Consider the following 27,419-nt stretch of genomic DNA (forward strand, 5'->3'; position numbering starts at 1 on the left):
AAGTCTTCCCGGATATATCAAGAGAAGAAAGGGCATGGAGATTTTTTTTAAAACCAATTACAAAGGTTTTGAGAGATAACGGAATTAAATATAATTGGAGGCCACCACAACAATTGAAATTTTTTTATAAAGGAAGGATGCGCACAATTACCCCGGACACAGATGCAATACTATATTTACAGGAGCTTGGACTGATTAAGGAGGAGGATTTAATGGAGATAAAAGATCAAATGCTTAAGATGGGTGGAATACATGTGGAAACATCAACTCCAGAAGAAGAAAAAGGGGCTATTGGGGGGCAAGACCCTAAAGGGTTAAAGAGGAAAGAAATCTCACCTGTGTTGGTCGAACAGAAGAAAAGTCGTGAGGATACAGCAGGAGAAGAAGCAGATAAGAGTCTTGGAAAATACGAAGCTGAATGCGGGAGAGAGCTACCACTTTCTTTTTTCTTGAGTGATGAATTTAAATAGACAGCCCGAAAGAAGTGACCCGGACATTGGCACGTCCCCTCTGCTCCATTCTCTTTACAGAGGTGAAACCGATGAGGATGTGGGGGAAGAAGATTGTTTTTTTTTAATTGTTTGTTTTGTCTTTTGTCTTTTTTGTTTTTGTTTTTTTTTATGTTAAATGTCTGTTATATGGGAGTTCAATGTTGGGTTTTGGGCACAGAAAGGAAGAGGCGGGGATAGGATTGAAAAACCTACAGTTTAAATGGGAATTATAAAAATAATGTCATGGAATGTGAAGGGTACAGGGAATCAGATTAAAAGAAGAAGATTGGAATTTAAGATTAAAAGAGATTTATCAGATATTTTATTTTTACAAGAAACCCATCAGAAATCTGAAGACTCAAACAGAATGTATATAAAAGGTATGCAAATATATGAAAAAGCATTTGGAACTTCAAAAGCCAGAGGAGTTGCAACATTGATATCAGATAGGGTGTATTTTGAAAAACATCAGGTAATTTTGGATGAGGATGGAAGATATGTAATAATTGTGGGAAATCTTAATGAGGAAAAAGTGACACTTGTTAATTTATATTTACCGAATGAGAAACAAAGAGAATTTCTTGAAAAAATAACAAAAATTTTGGAGAATGAAAGTGTAGGGAAAGTAATTGTGGCTGGGGATTTTAACTTAATCAGAGATAAAATAGATAGTACTAACCCCACTCGTTGTGGAGGAGCAAATAAAATGGGGATTTTAAATAAGTGGATGCTCCGAAACGGTGTAGTGGATGTGTGGAGAGAGGTTAAAGGAACTGAAAGAGTATACACTTTTTTCTCTAAGATATATAATACATATTCCAGAATTGATTATATTTTTCTCTCTAAAGATTTGCTGAACAATGTGGATAAGGTAGATGTGGGAATTTTTAAAGATTCTGATCATGCAGAAGTTATGGTGGATTTAGATTTTAATTTTGAGAAAAAAAGAAGTTATTGGAGATATGAGGAGAAACTGTATAAAAATGAAAAGGATAAAAAATGGATACTTAAAAAATTGGAGGAAAGTTGGAGACTAAATGATAATAGGGAGGTTAAATTTGAAATTGTTTGGGATGCGATGAAAGCGGTGTTTAGAGGGGAGAGCATTAAATTATCAAGTAGGAAATATAAAAATTATAAAATTAAAATGGAAAGAGATAAAATCAGATTAAAAGAATTGGAAAATCAATTTTGCTTACTAAAGAAAAAAAATCTTGAGGAGCTTAATATGTTAAGAAATAAAATGATAGAAGAGGATACAGAGTTGGTAAAAGAAATTTGAGATATTTAAATAGGAATTTTTGAATTTAGTAACAGAAACTCTAAGTTATTGGCAAAGATGGCGAAAAATAAAAGAGAGAAGAGAGAAATTGGAGCTTTGATAGATGATAAAGGTATAAGATGTTACAAAAAATTAGAGAAATGTGAAGTGGTTAGAAACTTTTTTCAGAATCTATATTCAAAGAAACCAGTCAATCAGGGAAAATTGCAAAGTTATTTAGAAAAATATGTGGTGAAAATTGATCAAACATATAAAGAATTGATGGAAGAAGATATAACACAAGATGAGATTAATGGAATTATACAAAAAATAAAATTAGGGAAAGCTCCAGGTGAGGATGGATTACCTGTTGAGTTTTATAAAGAATTTAAAGAATTAATAATACCAAGATTGCAGAAATTATTTAATGGAACATTACATGGTGGAGAAGTACCTTCGTCATGGAACAGAACGGTGATATCCCTAATTCCTAAACCAGATAAGGATTTAGAAAGGATTGAGTCCTACCGGCCCATTTCTTTAATTAATCAGGATGCAAAGATATTTACTGCTATTATAAGCAATAGATTAAGTAGATTTATAGATAGATATATAAGTTACAACCAAGTAGGTTTTGTGAAGGGCAGATATATGAGTGATATTGTTAGAAGAGTATTAAATATTATAGATGTAGCTGAACATAATGGTGATAAAATTGGTATAGTATCATTAGATATTTTTAAAGCTTTTGATTCTGTACAATGGGAAGCTATTAAAGTAATTGTGGAGGCTTTAGGCTTTGGTAACAAGTTTATACATGTTATTTCAAAATTGTATTAAAAAAGTAGTGCAAGAGTAAAGGTGAATAGAATATTAACTGAAGAGATAAAATTAGAAGCGGGTACGAGACAAGGATGTCCCTTGTCCCCAACATTATTTTTATTGGCTATGGAAATCTTGACAAAAATGATAGAAAAAGATGAATTAGAAGGATATAAGGGATATAAGATAAATTTGTATGCGGATGATACTTTAATTATTTTGAAAAATTAGAGAAAGATCTGAAAAAGATATATAAGCATTTGAAAGAATTTGAGGAAATGACAGGTCTGAAAGTTAATTGGTCAAAATCAGAATTATTAATGGATACTAATGGAAATGAGCGCGAGAATATGCAAGAGCAATTTGGGATAAAGATTAAAAATACATTGAAATACTTGGGTATAATGCTTTCACTCAAGGTTAAAGAACTGAAAAAACTTAATTATGATGTGGTGATGAATGAAATTGAGAAGAAGATAGATAAATATAAAATGTTAAAGTTGTCTTGGTTTGATAGAATTGCAATGTGTAAGATGATGTTGCTGCCCAAGTTTAATTTTTTATTCGAGATGCTACTGTTAAATTTGACAGAGAAAGATATTGAAGGATATCAGAAAAAATTGGACAAATTTTGCAATGGTGGGAAAAGACCTAGATTAGTGAAGAAAATGTGGTATCAAAATCAAAAGGAAGGTGGATTAGGAATCCCCAAATTATTTAATTATTATTGTGCATATGATATCCGGATAGTGGTAAAAATACTTAAAGGTGAAGATAATCATTGGAGAGATTTAGAGTTAAGGGATATAGAGAAATTTGGATCAAGGTGGTTTTTAGATAAAGCAAACTCAAAATGTGTAATCAGAAGTTATTGGTTAAAGGGCCGGTGAATAGCGCAGGCTGGTAAAGCCTGTTATTAAGAACACAAAGCCTGCAATTACTGCAGGTTCGAGCCCGGCCCAAGGTTGACTCAGCCTTCCATCCTTTATAAGGTAGGTAAAATGAGGACCCAGATTGTTGGGGGGGGCAATAAGTTGACTTTGTAAAAATATACAAATAGAATGAGACTATTGCCTTATACACTGTAAGCCGCCCTGAGTCTTCGGAGAAGGGCGGGGTATAAATGTAAACAAAAAAACAAAACAAAAAAAAAGGGATTAAGTAAAATGTGGAATAAATTTGTTAAAATTTTAATTCCGGATATAATCTTTTTGGGGAAGACAATTGGAAATTGGCCAATTAAAAATAATACAAGACGTAATGAAGTGATTAAAGATGAAAATATAGAAACTATTATAGATTGGTTAAAAGTTTTAGAAAATGAAAGGAGGAACAAAGAAATTATTGAAAAATTAGGGTTAAGCTGGTTTGAAAAAATACAGATAGAAAAATGGACAAAAAAATTAAGGGAAAACTATTCGACAAATAGATGTCAAACTGAATTTGAATATCTAGTATCTCGGATTATGAAAGATGAAATTGGGCTAAAGGGACTCGTTAGTAGGGTTTATAAGATTATAAACTCTGATGAAAAACTACAAAGAGTGATGAGGATAAATTGGGAGAAAGATCTTAATATTGAAATACCAGAGTCAGATTGGAATGTGAATTGGAATAGTAGAATTATGAGGACTTTATCTATAAGGATTAAAGAGCATAATTACAAAGTTGTTTGGAAATGGTATTTGACTCCAGTAAAATTGTCACAAATGGATAAAAAAATTAGTAAAAAATGTTGGAGATGTGATATGGAATTGGGGACTTATGAACATATGTGGTATAAATGTGATAAGGTTAAAAAGTTTTGGCAACAATTGGAGAAAATGATATTTGAAATGATGGGGAAAGTAATAATATTGAGAGTGGAAACTATATTATTGTTGGTAATTAAGGAAATAGAATTAACAAAATATGAAAAAGAATTGATTAGAATTATGATTATAATAGGTAGAATTATAATAGCTAGATATTGGAAATTAGATGTGATTTTTGGAATAGAAGAGTGGAATTCTGAAATGTGGAAATTAGCTTTAAATGATAAAATGACATGTGATATTAAAATTAGAAGTGGTGTGTATAAAGAAGATATTTTCTGGAAGATTTGGAAACCTGTCATGTCCCACTCCTCCGCTGACGGCTGGGTCAGGGAAATCCGAATCAGGCTTGCCTCTGCAGCTCTGCCCAAAGTCCTAGCAAAGTCCTCAGAGCAGGCAGGAGACCAGTAAGTGACTTCAGCAAGATAAGTTCGACTTTGCCTGACTCAGAGACTGCCAGAAAGCAGATCCTTTATATAGGCCATGGGGTGTGGCTCCATGACTCAGCACTCATTAAGGCCTGCCCCTCCCTTCCTTCTGTTGCCTCCGCCTATCCAATCTTCTGATGCGAGGGTCACTCCAATCAGCTGTTGGTAATAAACCCTCCTCAGGCTCACATGCTGTGGAGGAGGGGGAGGGGTCTAGCTGCTCCGTTTGCCTGGGCATGGAGTCAGGGCTGGGGCCAGGAGGTGCTCCTTCTTCTGCAGTTTGTCTGGGCATGGAGCCAGGACTGGGGCCGGGAGGCATACATTCCTCCGTGTTCGGGAGCAGATAAGAAGGCCCCGGCTGCTCTGAGGGTGGGCAAGACACAACAAAACCATTCGTGGACTATGCGCTTGGAAAATTGGACGCCTCGGTACCTGTACCTCGAGAACGTGGATTTTGGCAATCATGAGGATATATCCGAAGACCCAAATCTTCATGTATAGCACAAGGGTGGAATAAATGTATTTTCTTTTTTGTTTGTAATGTTAGAAAAAAGCAATAAAAAAATTAATTAAAAAAAAAAGAAAATATACTATTTGTATCGCCCGCGCATAAGTTTAGTTCACATTAAATGGTGAAACTAAATGGCGCTATAGTGCGACCGCAAACAAAAGAGCCTCGTCCCAGAATAGCTCGCGCATCTCCCCCCATACCACCCAGCTGTAACAGACAAGCAGAGCTGTTAGTCGGTGCCCCCCCAACCTAATCCATGATGCACAAGAGGCATGTGCAGACGACAGTACACGGCAGAGGCTCTTTTGTTTGGGGTCACACTGGTTAGTACGCAATTAGATTTGTGAGAGTGAGCACGTGCCTACAGCTTCAAACAAAATATTGTGAAATATTGTGAGCCCATGTCTCAAAAAAGAAATACGCTTATGGCTATTTGCCAGAGTATCTGAGGATGGGTTTCATAGAATCTGTTATAAATAAACAACATCCGATGTGTTTATTGTGTCATAAAACATTATCCAATGAGGCAATGAAGCCAAGTCAATTGCGAGAACATCTTTCTACAAAGCATCAAAATAATAAGGACAAGCCCATTGAATATTTTCAGGAAATATATATATAAAAATAAAAATCGTTCAACAATCGTTGCATCATTTAAGAAACAACATGCAGCGAACGAAGATGGATTAATTGTCGCTTTTCAAATTTCACAATTATTTACAAAAAGTGGTAAAAACTATAATATTGGAGAAACTATAATAATACCCTATATAAAAGAATTTATCTCAACATTAATGCATCAGGATATATCTGAAATTTTAAAAATATTGCCCCTAAGCGATAGCACAGTAAAGTGACGAATTGAAGAAATGGCAGTTAATGTTGAAAAAAACTTATAAGTATTCTCCAAAACTCTTCATTTTCCATGCAGTTGGACTAGTCTACCATTGCAGATAATAATGCTTTATTGATGGCATATCAACGTTAGTTTGATGAAAACAATACATTACAAGAAGAAATGCTGTTCGCAATAAATCTCATTACAGATACAAGAGGATTATCTATATTTAATAAGGTGAAATCATACTTTACAAAAAATAATATTCCTTTGGATAATATTGTTGCATGCGCTACTGATGGACACCATAAATGGTAGGTCACTATCGTGGATTTGTTCCTTATTTGAAGGAAGAAGTGCCAAATGTTTTATGTATTCATTGTGTGGTGCACAAACAACATCTTGTAGGAAAACATCTAAGTACAAGTCTCCATTCATCATTAACTATAATAATTTGAGCTGTAAACAAGATCAAATCCAATGCAAAAAATGATAGAATGTTTTGACAACTTTGCCAGGACAATAATGAAGATTTTATTACATTACTTTTGGACACAGAAGTTCGGTGACTGTCAAAGGATACATCTTTGGCTTGTTTTGTAGCATTATACGATAGTGCCATACAATTTTTTGAAAGTAATAATGAGACCAATCGGTGTCAACAGTTAAAAACAGTAAAGAATGATGCCTTTTATTTGGCAGATATTTTCAAGTGATTTAATGATGTCAATTTGCAGCTTCAAGGAGCTAATAAAACTCTTATAGGTTGCCAAAGTATTGTGTCATTATTTATTGACAAACTTGAATTACTTCGTTATAATCCATTGAAGAGAGAATTTCATCAGTTTCCTGAATTATCATCTATAAAAGATGATGTAACTCCAGAGGATATTGACAGATTCAGTAGCCATTTCAACGAACTTAAACAGGACGTGGAAAAACGATTTGAAGATATTTTGAAATTGAAGGTGTATGACTGGATGAAAAATCTTTTTACCGCAAATATTGAAGACGCTTATACAACTTGCCAAGAAGAACAGTTATAAATTAGATATGATGAAGAAAGTAAACATAAATTCGATAGTGGTGGATATGAAAACCTATGGCAAAATAAAAAAAATTCCTGTCTTATATCCAAATATGTGGAAAATGATATTCAGTTAATTGATACCTTTCCCTACCTCATATCTTTTGGAATCAGGCTTTAGTGCTGTTAATCATATTATGACCAAAGAAAGAAATCTCCTGAATGTTTCTGAAAGAGGGGAGCTTCATTTGTTCCTTACAAAAATTGAGCCAGATATCCAGTATTTAGTTTCGCAGCATCAGCCTCAGGGATCTCATTAATAATTTAATTAATTAAATGTAATTTCATCAGACTTCATGCTTCTATGTATGCAAAGTATAAATAAAAAGATAGATGTAGGTCTTTGGTTTTCTCCCGCGTAAAATTGGAAGTGTCTTGGCGACGTTTTTTTTTTTAAATTTGAATTTATATCCCGCCCTTCTCCGAATACTCAAGGTGGCTTACACTGTGTTAAGCAATAGTCTTCAACCATTTGTATATTATATACAAAGTCAACTTTTATTGCCCCCAACAATCTGGGTCCTCATTTTACCTACCTTATAAAGGATGGAAGGCTGAGTCAACCTTGGGCCTGGTGGGACTTGAACTTGCAGTAATTGCAAGCAGCTGTGTTAATAGCAGACAGACTTAGTCTGCTGAGCCACCAGAAACCCCTTCAACAAAGTCTCATTCGTCACCTTCAGGCTAAGGGTTTACAGCTTCGTGCTTCTAGGAGTAATGTGTGATTGCAGCTGTTTCTTCCTTTTAACTGCTAGTGGGGTTTGAACTGATTGGTTGGGAGCCTGGCTGTGTTCTGATTGGGTGGAGGTGTGTTCTAATTGGTTGGGGGTTTGGCTGTGCTCTGATTGGCTCGGGGTGTGTTCTTTTTGGGTGGGGGAGGCTTGGTTGTGCTCCGGTTAGTGTGAGTTGCAGGGGGATTTGAGTTGGTGAACCTCAGAAAACAAAAAGATAGATTTAACTACAATAAGTTGTTTTTATAAAGATTTATTCTGCCAAACTTAGCGAAAGTCCGACATAAAGTATTTAGTATGTAATTATTATTATATGCTTTAACTTGCTCTAACTCTGCTTTATAAATTTTATAAAGTAAAGTTACTTCCCTACTTTATAAATCACCATTACTGTGGAACCGGTGGGCGGTTAGAAAATTTTACTACTAACAGAGATACAAAAGTGGGTGGTAGGTATAAAAAGATTGACTATCCCTGGTTTAGATGAACATTTGAACTGGATATTATTAAGAAAGAAAAAAGAGACATTATATGGACTTGAATTTGAATTATACATAGCTAAAATAATAAATTCAAAAATCCTTTCTCTTTAAATTGATAACATGGAGAGTTGGGAGCATGAGTATGAGGAACTAAGGGAGAGGTTTCAAAAGGTGCGAGAAGCATTTAAGGGAAATAAGGAAGCAGAGGACTGGTTAGAATGTAAAAAAAAGGAAAAAGAAAATATGAGTGAGAAGCAAGAGGAGCAAGAATACAATGTTGAAAAGGAAATAATTGAAGATAAAAGCATAGATGATTACACTGGGATTGACAGTGACAGAATAAAAATGGATAGGGGGAAATATCTCTCAAAAAAGAAGAGAAGGAAATGGGAGAAGATTGAGGGGGAAAATTAAAAGAGTAAAAATTAGAGAAAGGAAGCAGAAAGGAAAATACAAGAAAAAGAAAAAGAAGATAAGAGAATGGGAGAAAGGGAGGGAACATTAAGAAATGGAATTTTGGAGAGACCGAAAGAAAATAGTTAAAAAGGGAAGAAGAATGGATAGTAGAAAGGAAATTAAAATATTAATAGGTTGATTTAAAGGAAGGATATTAGTAGTAGAAACTGTATGTAAGAAGTAAATTAGAAGAAATATATAGATTATTGTAAAAGGGAAGTAAGCAAGGATGAAATGAAGTAACAAAAAAGAAGAAATGTACTGTTTAATATAAAATGGAGACGTAGTTGAAATGTGAAAGATAAAATAGGTTATATGCTTTGTTGTCTGAGGATGTAAGAATTGAAGAGAACAATAGTGGATGATAAAGAAATATGTTTTAAATATTGAAAAGAACAAAGAAATTAATTGAAATTAAGATATAAAACTGAAAAGTTAGCAAATGATATAAGTAAGGATGAAATGAAATATATGCAAGAAGTAAAAAAGGAAGAAGTATACTGTTTAAGAAAAATAGACCAGCAGATGAAATGTGAAAGATAGAATGGTTTATAGGTGAAAATAATTGAAAGTGAGATATAAAATTGAAATGTTAGTAAATGATGTATGCTAATGAAAGAGAAAAATAATTATGTAACTGGGAATAAGAATTTAAAGAAAATAAGAGGTGGAAGGTTGAACTAACTAAAAGATTGTAAGGTAAAAATGGAATAAGTTGAAATACATTGTTAATAATTAAAAATATATGAGGGGAATTCTGAGAAATACACTCAATAAATGGAGGAAAAACCAGGATTGTCTGGACACCATAGTGAAAAAAACTGAATTGAAAATGAATACAGCAATAGAGAGAGATAAGTAGACAGATGGAAGAAAGGGAGAAGGAGAGAGAGAAAAAGAAGAAAGGAAAGAGAGGAGGAAGAAAGGGAAGGGAAAAAGAGTAGTAGGAGAGAAGATTAAATAAGGAGGAAGAAAGGAGGAGGGGGAGAAAGAAGGGGAAGTAGAGAAGGAGTAGGAAAGGAGGGAAGAAAGTAGGAAGGATAAAAGAAGGGAGGGAGAGGAAAGAGAAAGAGAAGAAAGATTGCTGTAAAACAAAAAGGATGAAATGAAAGAAAGACAACCTCGAACATGTTTGAACATATCAAGATAAAAACTGAATTATCTAAAAATAATAAAAGAGAATATATATCAGTAAAAATGGAGAAATTAGAACTTGAGGGCAAAAGAAGATGTGGTTTATATAAACAAGCATAGATATATTAAGATATGATTAAAATATGGAAAAATTTTGGCAGAAATTGTAACTAAGTAAAATGTATTTGGATATGTTAACAGACAGTAAGCAGCAGGTGAAGCTAGGTAAAATCACATCAGATACCTGTACAATTAGCACAGGAACCCCCTAGGGCTGTGTGCTCTCTCCATTTCTCTTCTCTCTACACACCAATAATTGCATCTGAATGGATCCCTTTGTTAAAGGGATTAACAAAGTTTGAACTGAAGTTTGCAGATAATACAACAGTGATTGCTCTCATTCGAGACAATGATGAATCTGCATACAGACGGGAGGTTGAACAACTATCCTTGTGGTGCAACCAGAACAATCTTGAACTAAACACACTCAGAACAGTAGAAGTGGTGGTAGATTTTAGGAGAAACCCTCCTATACTACCACTTCTTATAATTTATTTATTATTTATTTATTTATTTTATTTATTTTATTTATCAAACTTCTATACCGCCCTTCTCCCGAAGGACTCAGGGCGGTATACAGCCTTCATTTAAAACAATATACATATTAAAATAACAATTAAAAAACTTATTCAATAAAAGGCCAAATTAAAACCGTCGATTGACCATAAAAATACCCAATAAAATTACCATTAAAAGTTTAAAATTTAAATTTAAAATTTAAAAATCAGGCCAGTCCCGCTTGTATAAATAAATAAGTTTTCAGTTCCCGGCGGAAGGTCCGAAGGTCAGGCAATTGGCGTAAACCGGGGGGAAGTTCGTTCCAGAGAGTAGGTGCTCCCACAGAGAAGGACCTTCCTGGGGCCGCCAGCCGACACTGCTTGGCGGACGGCACCTGAGAAGACCCTCTGTGAGAGCGCACGGGTCGGTGGGAGGCATGTGGAACAGCAGGCGGTCCCGTAAGTACCGGGCCCTAAGCCATGGGCGCTTTGAAGGTGGTAACCAAAACCTTGAAGCGCACCGGAAGACCACAGGTAGCCATTGCAGACTGCGCAGGAGTGGTGTTACCTGGGAGCAACGCGTGCTCCTCAATCACCCGCGCAGCTGCATTCTGACTAACTGCAGTCTCCGGTACACTTCAGGGGTAGCCCCATGTAGAGAGCATTGCAATAATCCAGTCGAGAAGTGACGAGAGCGTGAGTGACCGTGCATAAGGCATCCCGGTCAAGAAAGGGGCGCAACTGGCGGACCAGGCGGACCTGGTAAAAAGCTCTCCTGGAGACGGCCGTCAAGTGATCTCCAAACGACAGCTGTTCATCCAGGAGAACGCCCAAGTTGCGCACCCTTTCCGTTGGGGCCAGTGACTCGCCCCCAACAGTCAGCCGCGGTTGCAGCTGACTGTACCGGGATGCCGGCATCCACAGCCACTCCGTCTTGGATGGATTGAGTCTGAGTCTGTTTCTCCCCATCCAGACCCGTACGGCCTCCAAACAACGGGACAGCACTTCGACAGCTTCGCTGGGGTGGCCTGGGGTGGAAAAGTACAGCTGGGTATCATCAGCGTACAGATGATAACTCACCCCAAAGCCACTGATGACCTCGCCCAACGGCTTCATGTAGATGTTGAACAGGAGAGGCGAGAGAATCGACCCCTGCGGCACCCCACAAGTGAGGCGCCTTGCGGCCGATCTCTGCCCCCCTGTCAACACCGTCTGCGACCGGTCGGAGAGGTAGGAGGAGAACCACCGATAAACGGTGCCTCCCACTCCCAACCCCTCCAACCGGCGCAGCAGGATACCATGGTCGATGGTATCAAAAGCCGATGAGAGATCCAACAGGACCAGGGCAGAGGAACAACCCCTATCCCTGGCCCTCCAGAGGTCATCCACCAACGCGACCAAAGCTGTCTCCGTGCTATACCCGGGCCGGAAGCCGGACTGGAACGGGTCTAGATAGACAGCTTCCTCCAGGTACTGAGGGAACTGCCGTGCCACCACACTCTCTACAACCTTCGCCACAAAGCGAAGGTTGGAGACTGGACGATAATTACCCAAAATAGCTGGGTCCAGGGAAGGCTTCTTGAGGAGGGGTCTCACCACCGCCTCTTTCAAGGCTGCGGGAAAGACCCCCTCCATCAAAGAAGCATTTATAATACCCCGGAGCCAGCCTCGTGTCACATCCTGAGTGGCCAGCACCAGCCAGGAAGGGCACGGGTCCAGTAAACATGTAGTGGCATGCAGCCTCCCCAGCAACCTGTCCATGTCCTCGGGAGCCACAGAATCAAACTCATCCCAAACCACATCAACAAGACGAGCCTCAGTCATCTCATCTGGATCATCGCAATCTTGGTCCAAGCTATCCCGAAGCTGAGCGATTTTATCGTATAGATAACCGCTAAACTCCTCGGCACGTCCCTGTAAGGGGTCATCCCGTCCCCCCTGATGAAGAAGGGAACGGGTCACCCGAAACAGGGCGGCCGGGCGGTTATCTGCCGACGCAATGAGGGAGGAGGCGTAAGAACGCCTCGCCACCCTCAGTGCCACTAGGTAGGTCTTTGAAAAAGACCTAACTAGTGTCCGATCAGCTTCGGAGCGGCTGGACCTCCAGGTACTCTCTAGGCGTCTTCTCCGGCGTTTCATCTTTCTCAGCTCCTCAGAGAACCAAGGAGCTAATCGAGATCTGCGCCGGGTCAGAGGCCACAAAGGCACGACACGGTCCAAAGCCCCAGCCGCGGCCTGTTCCCAGGCCGCGACTAGTTCTTCGGTCGTGCCGTGGGTAAGATCCTCAGGGAACGGCCCAAGCTCCATCTGGAACCTCTCAGGGTCCATCAGGCGCCTGGGACGGAACCAACGCATTGGTTCCGTCTCCCTGCAGTGGTGAGTAGCGGTCTGAAAGTCTAGGCGGAGGAGAAAATGATCTGACCATGACACCGGTATTGTCACTAAATCTCTTACTACCAGATCATTGAACCACTGTCCAGAGATATAAATCAGCGCGGATCCCCCCGTGTGAGTAGGGCCATCCGTTACTTGAATCAGGTCCAAGGCCGTCATGGAAGCCTGGAACTCCTGAACCACTGTTGATGACAAGCCAGCCGATGGCAGGTTGAAATCACCCATGACCAAAAGTCTGGGGATCTCAACAGCCACCCCAGCAAGCACCTCCAGTAGCTCAGGCAGGGCTGTAGTCACGTAGCAAGGAGCCAGGTACGCGATCAACAAACCCATCTGATTCTTATGGCCCCACTTCACAAGAAGGGATTCACAGCCGGCTATCTGAGGAACAGTGGTCTCTCTCGGCTCCAGACCCTCTTTCATTACAACCGCCACCCCTCCACCCCTACCCTGGGCCCTCGGTTGATGGAATGCTCGGAAACCTGGCGGGCACAGTTCAACTAGGGGCACCCCCCCTTCTGCACCCAACCAGGTCTCCGTAATGCCCATAAAGTCTGTGGATTCCCCCTGGATAAGATCGCAAATCAGGGGGGCCTTGTTAACCACGGACCGGGCGTTGCACAACATCAACCGGAGGCCCGGGCTCTGAGGATCCTGACCTTCCGGGGAACGGGGAAAGACTGGGGGGCCGGAGCACGCGATCACTTTTAAACAGCGAACACGTGCTCCCAACGAACGATACGGCCCCTTGCTTCTGCCATATCTGCCCCTCCCACTTACCGTACAGATGGAGCCAACTTCCAATTCTGGAACGTACCCCTCACCCCCCTCCCTTGGACCTGATGAAAAAACTCCGTGAACTGGGACTGGGACTGAACCAACCCTCCCCGACGGGATCTCCCCCCCTCCCGTCACTTCCCTCCCCCCCTTTAAAAAACCCTTATTAAAAAACCTATGTACAAAACCCCATAAATTCTTCTTCCTCGCATGCCACCTCTTCGGGTCCCAAGACCCCTCGTTAAGGCCGGCCCTCGATAACCCAGATGGCCATTCCTGCGAGGCGGGGGAACCTCGCAGTTGAAGAAGTTCGGCAGCCGTATATTTCATGCATAAAGATCTAAATAATACTAGACAACACAGTATCAACAGTAGAGACCTTCAGGTTTCTAGGTTCTATCATATCTCAACACTTAAAATGGACCCCTAACATCAAAAACATCATCAAAAAAGCACAACAAAGAATATTCTTTCTTCACCAACTCAGAAAGAATAAATAACTCATAGAAATAAAAAAATAAAAAAAATAAAAACTCATAGAATCATCGAAATCATCGTCCTTCCTGTCGAAAACTACTTCAGCTTCAATTGCAACAATACACGAACACACAATAGATTTAAGCTTAATGTTAACCGCTCCAATCTTGATTGCAGAAAATATGACTTCAGTAACAGAGTTGTTAATGCTTGGAATACACTACCTGACTCTGTGGTCTCTTCCCAAAATCCCCAAAGCTTCAACCAAAATCTATCTACCATTGACCTCACCTCATTCCTAAGAGGTCTGTAAGGGGCGTGCATAAGAGTACAAACGTGCCTACCGTTCCTGTCCTCACTCTCAGCTGGTCGTTTCCACCCTATTATTTTACAGGTGGGTAAAATATAGCACTTTTGCTATATCCAATTAATATAGTTATTACATACTCATACTCATATATTTGCTTATGTATTGTATAATTATTTCATGCTTATGCTTATATATACTGTGTGACAAAATAAATAAATAAAATAAAAAACAGATTGGGCCAGCGTCGTGGTGGTACAACGGGTTATTTGAGGTGTCTTGAAGACCCGTTGATATCTCCGCTGTCCGGGGGTCCTAAGTGACCTAAGTTGTCCTGTAGGGGTGACAAACAAGAGGAGCACTGATTGACCAGCAGAAGGAGATTGCAAACTCCCTGGCTGGATCAGAAGAAGCTCCTCAAACTGGGCAGCGGTGAAAACGACCATAGAAGTCACTAGGAAGCTGGGGCAGCCGCAATGGAAGAGGAAGAAAGATGTGATTTATTGAGAAAAAGAGTTTCCCTTCAAACCCACCTGTAAAATAATAGGGTGGAAACGACCAGCTGAGAGTGAGGAGTGACAGTGGGTGTGTATTCACTCTCACATCCGGTAATTTGGCGGTGAGGAGAGCAAAGTAAAAGCTTTATTTTTTATTTTATTTTTTTCTGATTGAAAAAAGAGAAGTTGGGGAACTTAAAAAAATAAGAATTTGGATTAGCTAATTGATGAAGATTGAATCCCATTTTACTTTAAATCTGATGGAATGGCGGTAATTAACAAAAGGAAACTTTGAACATCCTTAACTAAAGACTGTAAAGAATACTGAAAGTACTGTGCTTTATTGAATAAGAAAGCCTGCACTCCCACCTAGTGGCAGAATGAAAAAGGACATTGATTTTGAAGAAATTTTAACTAAGGCTGACCTTGACATTTTGATTGAATGATAAGAAAACAGATGTGCAAGAGAGATTAGACTTTGAATTTTATTTTTGGTTTTTTATTATTTTTATCTTTTATTTTTGTATGTAGCTTTTTATTTACCTATTTGTGAATATTTTGAATATTTTGTTTTGAGCTTTGCTGGTGGTTAAGTAAAAAGTATTTTACTCTGTTTTGTTTTTTCCTTTTCTTTGGAATTTTTGTTTAATATGTTCTCTTGCCATTGGATTAAAAAAAGCTAGACTGGCAAGAATTTGGATTAAGACAAGAAGAGTCAGAAGAAAGATTTTTTTTCTTTTATTTTCTTATTTTTTGTGTTAGTTATCTTTTTTCTTTTTGGCTTTTTGGATTTTTGATTTCTCGGGGGGAGGTGGTTGTTTGAGATTTTTTGTTCCTTTTTTAATATTTATGTTTATTATTTTTGATTTTTGCTAATCAAACCATCAGGGATGATTAGATATTTGGTTTATAAATAAACCGTAAGTGGATTATAAAATTTATTATAAAGAATGAAGAAATTTACAGCACATCTACATTCAACAGCAAGCCCTTCATCGACAGAAGCACAGAAAATCTTGGAGACGATGAAATTAAAAAAATTGATGCACTTGCTTCATGATGATCTGAAACAGGACTTGAAAGAAATGGTCAGGAAAAATGTAAAGAGAATTCAAAAAGTAGAAGAAAAAGCTGAAATGACAGAAAAAGTCGAGGAATTAGAAGAAAAACTTATATCAGTTGACAAATTTCAAGAAAAAAACAATTATTTCATTGGAGATGGACTGCTCTGATTATTATTTAAGATTTCAAAATATAGAGGAAGAAAAAGGAGAAAATCTACCCAAGGTGATTGGTGAGATACTAACAGAAGTGTTGGAACAACCTAAGGAAAAGATACTAAATGAGATTAATGAAGTTTTCAGAGTATATGCAAGATATGCAATGAGAAATAAATTACCAAGAGAAGTTGATGTAAGATTTATAAAGAAAGCATTGAAAATGGAGATATTACAGACAGCAAGACATACAGCATTGAAATATAAAGATAAAATAATTGTGGTACTGAGACACATACCTAGAAGAATCAGAGATCTGAGGAGAGAATATCATTTCTTAACAAAATTTCCAATATCAAAAGGCATGAGTTTCAGATGGTTCAAGAACAAATACACAGATTAGACTCGATTGAAAAAGCAAAGCTATTTTATGAAAAATTCTGTTGACCACTAGAAGAAGATTGGGGAGCAGCAGGAGAGACAAAACAATTTTTTGAAGATGAAGTGAAAGAAAAAGAAGAAAGCGCAAAGGAATAGGAAGAAATAGCATTAAGAGAAGGAGCAAGAGCAAAGCATCCAATGGAACAAAGAGAGACAAGGGCAATGAAATTAAAAACTAATAATAAATAAGATATGGAAATAGAAATAAAAACAATATCAATAAATGTAAATGGATTGAATGCAGCCACAAAAAGAAATAGAACCTTAAATAAATTAAGTAATTTGAAGATGGAGATTACATGTTTATAGAATTTTTATTGGCCAAGTGTGAGAATAGAATAGAATAGAATTTTTTATTGGCCAAGTGTGATTGGACACACAAGGAATTTGTCTTGGTGCATATGCTCTCAGTGTACTAAAAGAAAAGATACGTTCATCAAGGTATTAGAATATTATTAATATTATATTAATATAATATTATATATTAATAATATTATTAATTAATATTATTATATATTATTAGATAATATATATTTTATATATAATTATATATAATATATAATATATACTAATATTTTATATATTATTATTATTATTATATTATATAATATTATTATTATATATTAATAATATTAGAAAGCAACATATAAAATCATTAAAATATCCAAAATTAGGAGTCTTATTTGCTTCATTGATACAACAAAGAGGAATAGCTTTGTATATTTAAAAAAAAATAGGACCTAAATTACTTTTTGAGGATGAAGAAGGCAGGAACCTGATGCTAGAAAGAAAAATGAACTTTAAACAAATACTTTTGATAATGCTATATGCACCAAACGCAAAACAAGAAGAATTTTATGATAGACTACATAGAAAAATCTTAGAACTGCACTATGAATATATATGTGTAATGGGCAATTTCAATGCTGTAATTGATGTAGACTTGGACTACAAAACAACAAAGATGAAAAAAAGCCTAGAAAAACATTACCAAAATCCTTTTTTACAATGATAGAAGAATTGAGTATGCAAGATATTTGGAGACAAAAACACTTGAAAGAAAACAATATACTTTCTATTCAAATAGACAATTGTCGTGGTCAAGGATAGATACGATATGGATGTAAACAGACCTTATAGATAACATACAAGAAGTAAATACTGGATCAAACATCTGGGTGGACCACAACCCAATGACAATAATATGGAAAGGTCAAAAGAAAAGGACAAGATGGACTTTGAATGCAACAATATTAAAATCCATGCACAGCCTCATCCCCCCTTCTTTTTTCTCTGAATAGAATGTGGGCTGCCACTTTGGATTTGGTGGGTTGAATGAAACCTCTGGCTAAATTGGCATTGATGTATTTTCTCAACTCAGTCATTTCTTTAGGGGTCTTGGAGTACATTTTTGGCTTTGGCAACGTTTGCCAAGTGTGGCAGCCCTGAAGATCCAAATAAAAAGATGGCCTCCAGGGCTGACAACAGACAAAGGATAATTAAAACTGCAGAAAAAACAATTGCTAACAACCTACCTTCTACTGAGGACCTGTAGAGGGATATGAAAATATCTACAGACCCCTCACATCCTGGACATAAATTGTTTCAACTTCTATCCTCAAAACGACACTATAGAGCACTGCACACCAGAATAACTAGACACAAGGACATTTTTTTCCTGAATGCCATCACTCTGCTAAACAACTAATTCCCACAACACTGTCAAATTATTACTATTATTCTTGTTGTGGTCCTCCAGCAGCCTGCGGAGCTGGCAACGGAGTCAGACAGCAGTGAGGCTGAGGAAGAACATGGGCCAGTCCTGGAGGCTGGGGAAGGCCCAGATGAGGGCTCTGCGTCAGAGACAGAGGTGGGGCCAGGGCCATCAGGGAGTGAGGTGCTGACTCCAGAGCCTCCAGAGGTGCTCAGTAGTGAGGCAGAGGAACAGGAGGAGCCTGTTCCTAATGCACACATGAGAAGAGCTGCCAGAAGGCAAAAGCAGCTCAAGCAAAGAGGACGACTTGGGATTAGGGCCAAGAGATGATTGGCCCCTCCCATAAGGCTTAAAAGACCAGCAACGGTGTTTGGGCTCTTTGCTGGAAAACAACATTGATAGCTTTGTCTTGTTGCATTTATTTTGTATCTATGTCTTTTGAACTTTTGCCAAGAAAGGCCTTTGGCAGTTTGCCTAATTGGACCAAGGTTGGTGATAGGCCTGAGGAATTGTGTTGGGAGGAATTTACTTTAATTTAGTTGGACTATGCTGAGAATGAATTAATTCACAGCTGTTCTAATAAAGTTTGTTTTTACACTGACTGAGTTTCCTACTACCTACTTGGGCCTGGGTCACAACAATTCTTCTCATCCTTCCTATTACCTATCTCCTCCCACTTATGACTATAACTTTGTTGTTTGTATCTCTACAATTTATATTGCTTTATTTGTTTCCTAGTATGATTTGATTGCTTATTTAGTAACCTATGACTATCACTAAGTGTTGTATCTTATGATTCTTGATGAATGTATTTTCTCTTTTATGTACACTGAGAGCATATGCACCAAAGACAAATACCTTGTGTGTCCAATCACACTTGCCCAGTAAAGAATTCTATTCTATTCTGTTCTGTGATAGAACCAAATCTGGTGATGTCACAAAGCTGGGGGAGGGGGATTTCTGATACTTTGGAAGATGGACTCAAAATTCAGAAAACTATTGATAGACTTGAACATTGGGTCCTATTCAACAAAATGTTCAGAGACAAGAAAAGTAAGGCCCTTCACTTAAACAGGAAAAAACAGATTTCAGATACAAGATCCATATACAGGATAGTCAGTATATCAACAGTAATGCCTGTGAAAGTGATCTAAGTATTCTGGTGGCCTATTTAAGTATGAGTAGTGTGTCTCAGATGTGATGTCAATTGGCTGGAGCACTCAAATCCAACTGGAAGAATTGCCATCTGAGCAGGCAGAGGAAGTGAGGCTGGCAGCAGTCAACGGATACAACTACTGTCATTTTTCAAAGAGGACTATTGCTCTCTTCCAACACAAGAGCTCAAGGGCTGCAAAAAAAGTAGAGTAAAGGCATTCTGTAAGACTGCTAATGCAGAAACTCTACCAAATGAGGACTAGAGACACGATAATAGTACTCCAATATCTGAAGGGTTCCCACAGGCAAGAGAATGTCAATTTATTCTCCATAGCATCTGAGGGTAGGAAGCAATGGCTGAAAGATCATCAAAGGGAGATCTAATCTGGAACTAATGAGGAACCCTTAAGCAGTGGAACAGCTTGCCCCCAAGAATTGGTGCTTCATCACTGGAGATAATCAAGATGTAAAAAAGATGTTGAGACTCTAGAAAGAGTGCAGAGAAGAGCAACAAAGATGATTAGGGGACTGGAGGCTAAAACATATGAAGAATGGTTGCAGGAACTGGGTATGTCTAGCTTAATAAAAAGAAGGACTAGGGGAGACATGATAGCTGTGTTCCAATATCTCAGGGGTTGCCACAAAGAAGAGGGAGTCGGGCAGTTCTCCAAAGCACCTGAGGGTAGAATAAGAAGCAATGGGTGGAAACTGATCAAAGAAAGAAGCAACTTAGAACTAAGGAGAAATTTCCTGACAGTTAGAATAATTAATAAGTGGAACGACTTGCCTGCAGAAGTTGTGAATGCTCCAACACTGGAAATCTTTAAGAAAATGTTGGATAACCATCTGACTGAGATGGTGTAGGGCTTCCTGCCTGGGCAGGGGGTTGGACTAGAAGGCCTTCAAGGTCCCTTCCAACTCTGTTGTTATATATTATATATTAAGATAATATTGGACAGTTGTTTGTCTGAGATGAGAACTCCTGCCTTGGGCAAGGGGCTGTACTAGAAGATACCCAAGGTCCATTCTAACCCTATGATTCTGTGATCAGTTTAGCTAATTCATGAAACTGAGGAAGGGAGTCATAGCTCATGAAAGCTCATACGTCAATGAAGTTAATGCAGCACTTAATTCTTCCTCCATTAATTTATTTCTCTTTCTACAAAGAAAACCCCAAAGTTAATAATATATGCAGTAAATATATATTTTACTAGAGTTTGTGTATAAATTGGTTTGGCTCAAAAAATTGTGATTATGCATGTATTTGTCTGATTTTGTGTATGTGGCTGTTGTCTCTTAAATTGAGTGGAGAAGGTCACAGAGTTGTCTAGCAAAGTAACAAGCTTGCAAAAATATTGTAGCAGAATAAATAATAGGTAAAACTATTGTGCAGATTGGAGTAACTTCCTGTTCTAACTATCATGGTTTATATTGGAGAACTGATAAATTTTCACAGAGATGTTGTTTTGCTTTACAGTAATATTCAACATATGCGAGAGCAGCTTGATGTATTAGGCTTGTCTTTCAGCTGGGATCGGGTAAGGTTTTTCAAAATAAATATTTAAATGAATATTTTATATTTAAAATTAAATTGATTTTAGAATGTAACTTGCCTTTAGAATGTAACATGCAGATTCATATTTTTAAAACCACGTGAAGCTACTTCTTTCTCTATGATTTCTTATATATTAATTTTACTGTGTGACTATCCACCCCAGGAGCTGACAGAATTGAATTTGATAAGGAAAAAAGAACATAGAAAAAAGAGAAGGAGATAGAGAAGACAAGAAACATGAAAAAATTGCTTCACTTAGGTTTAGATACAGTATGGTAGGCTGAAGAAAATATTTCATAAGCACATAAATATTAAATAAGATCATAAGATTAACTATCATAATCCTCTCCTGAGGGATAAGATCTATATGAAAGAAAAGAAGGTAATAAAATTACTAGGGAATTACTTTTGTACTCAATCCTATTACTATTCTTTGCTTTGATTTAGAAAGCTGTTTACTTTTATTTATAGCCAAAATAATGCTTTGATCCTCACTATTGGCATCAAAACTTGAGATATACCAAATATTTTGGGGCAAAATACTCAGAACCTCAAAATATTTTGGAAAAGGAATCACCTACTTTAGAAAGTAGTTTGACCTTAAAACATCCCATTTTGACTATGAAACGGAAGTTGGAATAAGCCAGGACAGGATCAAAGTACTTCTAGCAAGAGTTATTTCAAGATAAGGACACTTGGGTGGGTGGGTGGGAGGCATGGAATGCTTTGATTACAAAACATTTTTGCAGTTTTAATTAAAACTTTTGCAGAATCTTGACAAGATGCCTCTTTGCTTGCCTGCCAAAGTTCTGTGTGTGGATTTTAGTAATATAATCCCTATTCTATTCTTCTCTAGAGTCACTATTCTTCTCTAGAGTGGCATAAAAATGTAATAAATATCCGTGGGTTGCTAAACAATGTTCCTTTGTCCATACATTATTCTGCAAAATGAATGAGCTTAATTCTCTATTGAATTTGACTATTGAGACTTCTAGTTTATAGTATAGCTGTTATTGTCATGTACATCATGTATACAACAAAATTGGTTAGTCTAAAAAAATTCTCATTTGTTTTAATGGAGAAAGTGCTAGACTCCTTTCACCAAGTGCATTTGAGTTCTGCATCAGATGATTATCTTCTGGGCACTAACATGCTATGTTGATTTGATAGAATTTTTTTATGTTTACAGGAAATAATCACTTGCTCTCCTAAGTACTATAAGTGGACACAATATCTTTTTATTAAACTTTACGAAGCTGGTTTAGTCTATCAGAATGAAGTAAGTTTTAATATTGTTTTGAAAATGATATTGTAGATTACCTTTCCAAACTTGAGTAACTATTGCTTATGAGACAGGTACAAAATATTAAAACTGAGTTTTAATCAAACATCAGAGTAAAGAAGGTTTTTCTACCCATCTAAGGATGCATGAGGGACACGGGACTCAGGGGCTAGGACGTTGAGCTTGTCGATCGAAAGGTTGACAGCTCAGCGGTTCGAATCCCTAGTGCTGCTGTGTAACGGGGTGAGCTCCTGTTACTTGTCCCAGCTTCTGCCAACCTAACAGTTTTGAAAGCATGTAAAAATGCAAGTAGAAAAAATAGGGACCACCTTTGGTGGGAAGGTAACAACGTTCCGTGCGCCTTTGGCGTTAAGTCATGCTGGCCACATGACCACGGAGACATCTTCGGACAGCGCTGGCTCTTCGGCTTTGAAACGGAGATGAGCACCGCCCCCTAGAGTCGGCAACGACTAGCACGTATGTGCGAGGGGAACCTTTACCTTTAAGGATGTATGTCTCGCTTCAGAAAGAAAATACTACAGTGGGAGGAGGGTTTCCAAAAATGTAAGCTAGATTCACATATTGCACTCTAACAGTGTTTGTTTTAACTATTGTTTATTGGATAAGGTATAGTGGCCCAATTCAGAAAAATAAAAAAATGTCTTAGATGTAACCATGGTATAATCACAAGTGGATTCACATGACTAAGCATTATATTTTGCAGATTTTTAAATGAACTTTCGGACATTTTGGTTCCAATCTCGGTAGAACATTTGACTAAACATCAACTCCTTGTGTTGGCTTGGAAATGATTATAGAATAAACAAAATGTGATTTTAGCATAGGAGAGTAAAAGGTAGCTTGTGTATAAGGGATAACTGATTCTGGGGGGAAAAAGGCTTTGGAAAATTGGTATATGCTTAAGGATTCATGAAGTATCAATATTTGTGCCAATCTTGAAAAATTGCCCAAGTTACGGGTTTGCTCATGCTAGTATTTCTTCTCTCTGATTTTGGGTATCACTTAGGCAATGGTGAATTGGGACCCAGTGGATCAGACTGTCCTTGCTAATGAACAAGTTGATGAAAATGGCTGTTCATGGCGTTCAGGAGCAAAGGTGGAAAAAAAATACCTTAAACAGTGGTTCATTAAGACAACTGCGTATGCAAAGGTATGAGTATAAATGGTTTTGGAGAGGGGAGTTAGTCCTCAAAAATTCTAAATAACAAGCAAACCTGAAGATCTTTGTATTAATAGAAATTAGTATCAGTACATCTATGTAGAATTATTGTATATTTTTGTCCTCTCCTGTGTGGTGCCTTTATAGCTGCTTATAAAATAGAGTTACATTAATGTAATGGATAGAGTTACATTAATGTAATGTTCTTAGGGCACCTTGCGTCTCTAAAGAATGTTGACAACAAATGTATTAAATGACAGGTCATCCTAATCTAATAAAAACTGTCCATTTATGACAGGCTTTTTTATATTCAGTCACAAACAAAGCCCATATCTGTGTGTGATAGATAAGGTGTGATAAAGATGAATTGAATATCTTAATGAATGTCTTAAATCCTGATTTAGCTACACTAAGAGAATATAATTTAGTGTACAATTTATACAGTCAAAATTCCACGAGACTTTAGCTAAATGCAGATTCTATGTTTGACATTTTCCTTCCTTTAAAAATATTATTCAACATTTTACCTCATGAAAAGTTTTTTCCATTTTGAGACCTTAACTGCCAATTAAATACATTTGTTGCCATAATATGAATTCTGAAGCTACCTTATATGTACAAACCTATCTTCCCCCTCCCTCTTCTATCAGTTCTGTATTTCATTTGAGCTGGGATTCAGAGCTTCCATCTGGTGAATCAGATGGAAGGTCATATTACAAATGATCAGAAAGAAATTGCTCATCAGGTGGCTTCTTGTAAAAAAAAATCATGTTGTATTTATAATCTTTGCAATACCTATAATTTATTAGTAGTTTTCCATAAGTTGGAAGAATTATTTTTAATGCTTTTTTTAATGAGTCACATGTTTTGTTATTCAATAGAGGACAGTTTCACTATATAATTTTTTTTGAAATATTTGAAAACAAAAAATTTTGAATTTTTTTTTGAAATATTCCAGATAATAATAATTTCTCTTTGCAATATCTCAGATTAGTTTTCAGTCAAGGTCATCACTTTGCTTGAAACACCCAGCCCTATAATTCCCATGTTTCACTGTCTCTTACGAACTGGTACTGTTGACTGCCACTTTCCAACCATGCAAGATTGCTTCCTTAGCACTAGAATTATGGCTTATAAATGATAGATTTCTTTAAACTTTAGCTTGTAGTGTAGAAAAGAGTAAAAGAAGGTATATTTATTTCTTCCTCCTCACTTTTTACATTCAAAAAGATTTTTCAATTAGTTTTTAGTGGCTGCTTTAAATTTCATGATAAGGTTATTTTCTTTGTTTTCTTTACATTATATGAATATTTCTGCATAGGTTCTTAATATATGCTGAATTTAATCTTTGAATATACTATTATTTGTTTTTTTAATAAATTTCTTTATAACAGAAGCCTGGATTCTATTTTTTACTGGAATTCTGCTGGTATTTAATTTAATAGGCTTAGTAAAGTAAAATACTCATCTAGACACAAATATCAGACTGCATGTCTATCTCTTAAAAGCGCGCGATCTGCAGTTAAGAAAGCTGATAAATTATATCTCAATTAGCAACCTATTTCTATTATTATTAATTGATATGTTGCTATTGAATTTCCTGAGGTGTTTTAGATTGATAGAGTGCCATTTGGATTCTTTTGGATCACAATTCCTGCAGCTTTCCTACAATTGCACATCTATAGTGCAACCAGTGGTGAAATCTAAATTTCTTTCCTACTGGTTCTGTGGGCGTGGCTTGGCGAGCGTGGCTTGATGGTGGGGCCATGTGACTGGGTGGGCGTGACTATGTAACCATGTGACTGGTGGCTTAAAAGACAGAAACTCACTAACAATGTCCTGCTGGAGCAGGGTTGGATTAGATGACCTCCAGGTCCCTTCCAGCCCTGGGTTATCCTCTGAAGCTGTGTCTAGTGCCAGGTTTGTAGTCCTTCCTTCCTCTCCTTTTTCCTTCCTTCCTTCTCTCTGTCTCTCTGTCTCTCTCTCTTTCTCTCTGTCTCAAAAATGAACCCCCCACTCCCTGTTTTTTGTCCGTTTTTTGTGGAAGCAAAAACGGACTCCTTCCCCCTCCTTTTTCCCCTAGCAGGCTTCCCACCCCCATCCCCACCCCCACCCCGTAAAAAACAGGCTCCAACGATCACGTGCCACAGCTGTGATCCTCAGAGCTTTTTTTATCTTTTAAAAGCATTTTTTTACAACCTATTTGGGCAATAGTTTGTAAAAAATGCTTTTAAAAGGTAAAAAAAGGCTCTGAGGATCACAGCTGTAGCGTGTGATTGTCAGCCTTTTTAAAAACCTTTTTAAAAGCAGGAAGTAATGACACCGGGTGGGTGGACAGAGTCTCGTGTCGCCATCGATACTGATTCTCCAAACCACCTGCCATAATCGCTATTGGATCACCTGATCAGATCCGAACCGGGAGCATTTCACCCCGAGTGCAAATCAGCATTGCATTTTCTTGTTGTATTAATATTTGTATATAAAATCTTGTTTTGTAGAGAAAATAGAGAAGCTCTACAAAATTTTGTACAGGAAATTATTTTTAATGAAAACTAAGATTTTGGCCATCTTTATTAGTAGTATTATATTTCTCATATTTATTTGAGATTAGCTTGGTGTAGTGCTTAAGGCAATAAACTAGAAAACTTCTCGTTCTGCCTTAAACGTGAAAACTGACTGTGCGACTTTGAGCCAGTTTCTCTCTCTGAACTCAGAAGGTGGTTGTTATGGGGAAAATACAAGGAGGGAAGAGTATTAACTACATTAATAATTATAAAGTTATTAATTGCTTGCTTATAAAAATATGGGATGCGGTGGCTCAGTGCTAAGATGTTGAACTTGTCTATCGAAAGGTCGGCAGTTCAGCGATTCAAATCCCTAGTGCCGCATAACGTGGTGAGCTCCCACTACTTGTCACAGTTTCTGCTAACTTAGCAGTTCGAAAGCATATAAAAAATACAAGTACGAAAATAGGGACCACCTTTGGTGGGAAGTTACCAGTGTTCCGTGCACCTTTGGCATTTAGTCATGCTGGCCACATGATCACAGAGAATTCTCCAGGCAGCGCTGGCTCTTCGGCTTTGTAATGGAGATCAGCACTGCCCCCTGGAGTCAGCAATGCTAACACATATGTGCGAGGGGAATCTTTATGTTTATTTACTTATAAAAATAGGATAGATAGATAGATAGATAGATAGATAGATAGATAGATAGATAGATAGATAGATAAATAGATAGAAAGATAGATAAGCAAATTTGAAGATAGAATTACATCAAACCCTGCTAAATTTTTTCTTTGCTTGCATATAGTATATATGCATATATGTATATATGTATGTGCATCTCTCTCTGTATGTGTATACATGGTATGTTAGGATTATTATAAGCATTAGAATAATATGCAGTATATGCTTTATGTTTTTCAAAGTCCTGGTAGCTGCTTATTACTAAGAAAGCTAGATTCTCACAGAATTTTATTACAAATTTATTAAAAGCAGAAAAGGGATTAGGTTATAATAGTCTTGAAAAGAGGATATGCTGACTTTAGGATCTTATTTATCATTAGGATGAGTATTCCTTGATCTTCTTACTAACCATCCATTGATAAAACTAGAGAGATGCCATTATCTTCCTGATAAAGAGGGAATGTGCAGATATCTTTTTTCCAAGCTCTGGGAACTCTTTTACCCTATTAAAATTAATGCTAAATCCTAAATATATTAATATAATAGAAGCTATTTAAATTCAAGAAAGAATACTCTTTGTAGATGCCAACTGCCTGTGCATTTTTCATAAGTACTCTTTTAGATAT

The 27,419-nt window shown here is 37.3% G+C and overlaps 1 protein-coding gene across 16 annotated transcripts in view; it reads left to right on the plus strand.

Annotated features, from left to right (window-relative positions):
* The window catches only part of LARS2 (leucyl-tRNA synthetase 2, mitochondrial), a 344,490-nt gene that overhangs the window by 68,826 nt on the left and 248,245 nt on the right, over positions 1 to 27,419 (plus strand). For all 16 annotated transcript variants that reach the window (XR_009155147.1, XM_058183693.1, XM_058183694.1 and 13 more), the window contains 3 exons: positions 21,069 to 21,129; positions 22,336 to 22,425; positions 23,456 to 23,599. Coding sequence is in view for 15 of the 16 variants with exons in the window: in XM_058183693.1 (XP_058039676.1) it covers positions 21,069 to 21,129; positions 22,336 to 22,425; positions 23,456 to 23,599 (295 nt within the window). In the remaining variant the exon portion in view is untranslated. The remainder of the gene's footprint in view (positions 1 to 21,068; positions 21,130 to 22,335; positions 22,426 to 23,455; positions 23,600 to 27,419) is intronic.

The sequence above is a fragment of the Ahaetulla prasina genome, chromosome 4, assembly GCF_028640845.1.
Source record: "Ahaetulla prasina isolate Xishuangbanna chromosome 4, ASM2864084v1, whole genome shotgun sequence".
In the NCBI taxonomy this organism is placed as follows: domain Eukaryota; kingdom Metazoa; phylum Chordata; class Lepidosauria; order Squamata; family Colubridae; genus Ahaetulla; species Ahaetulla prasina.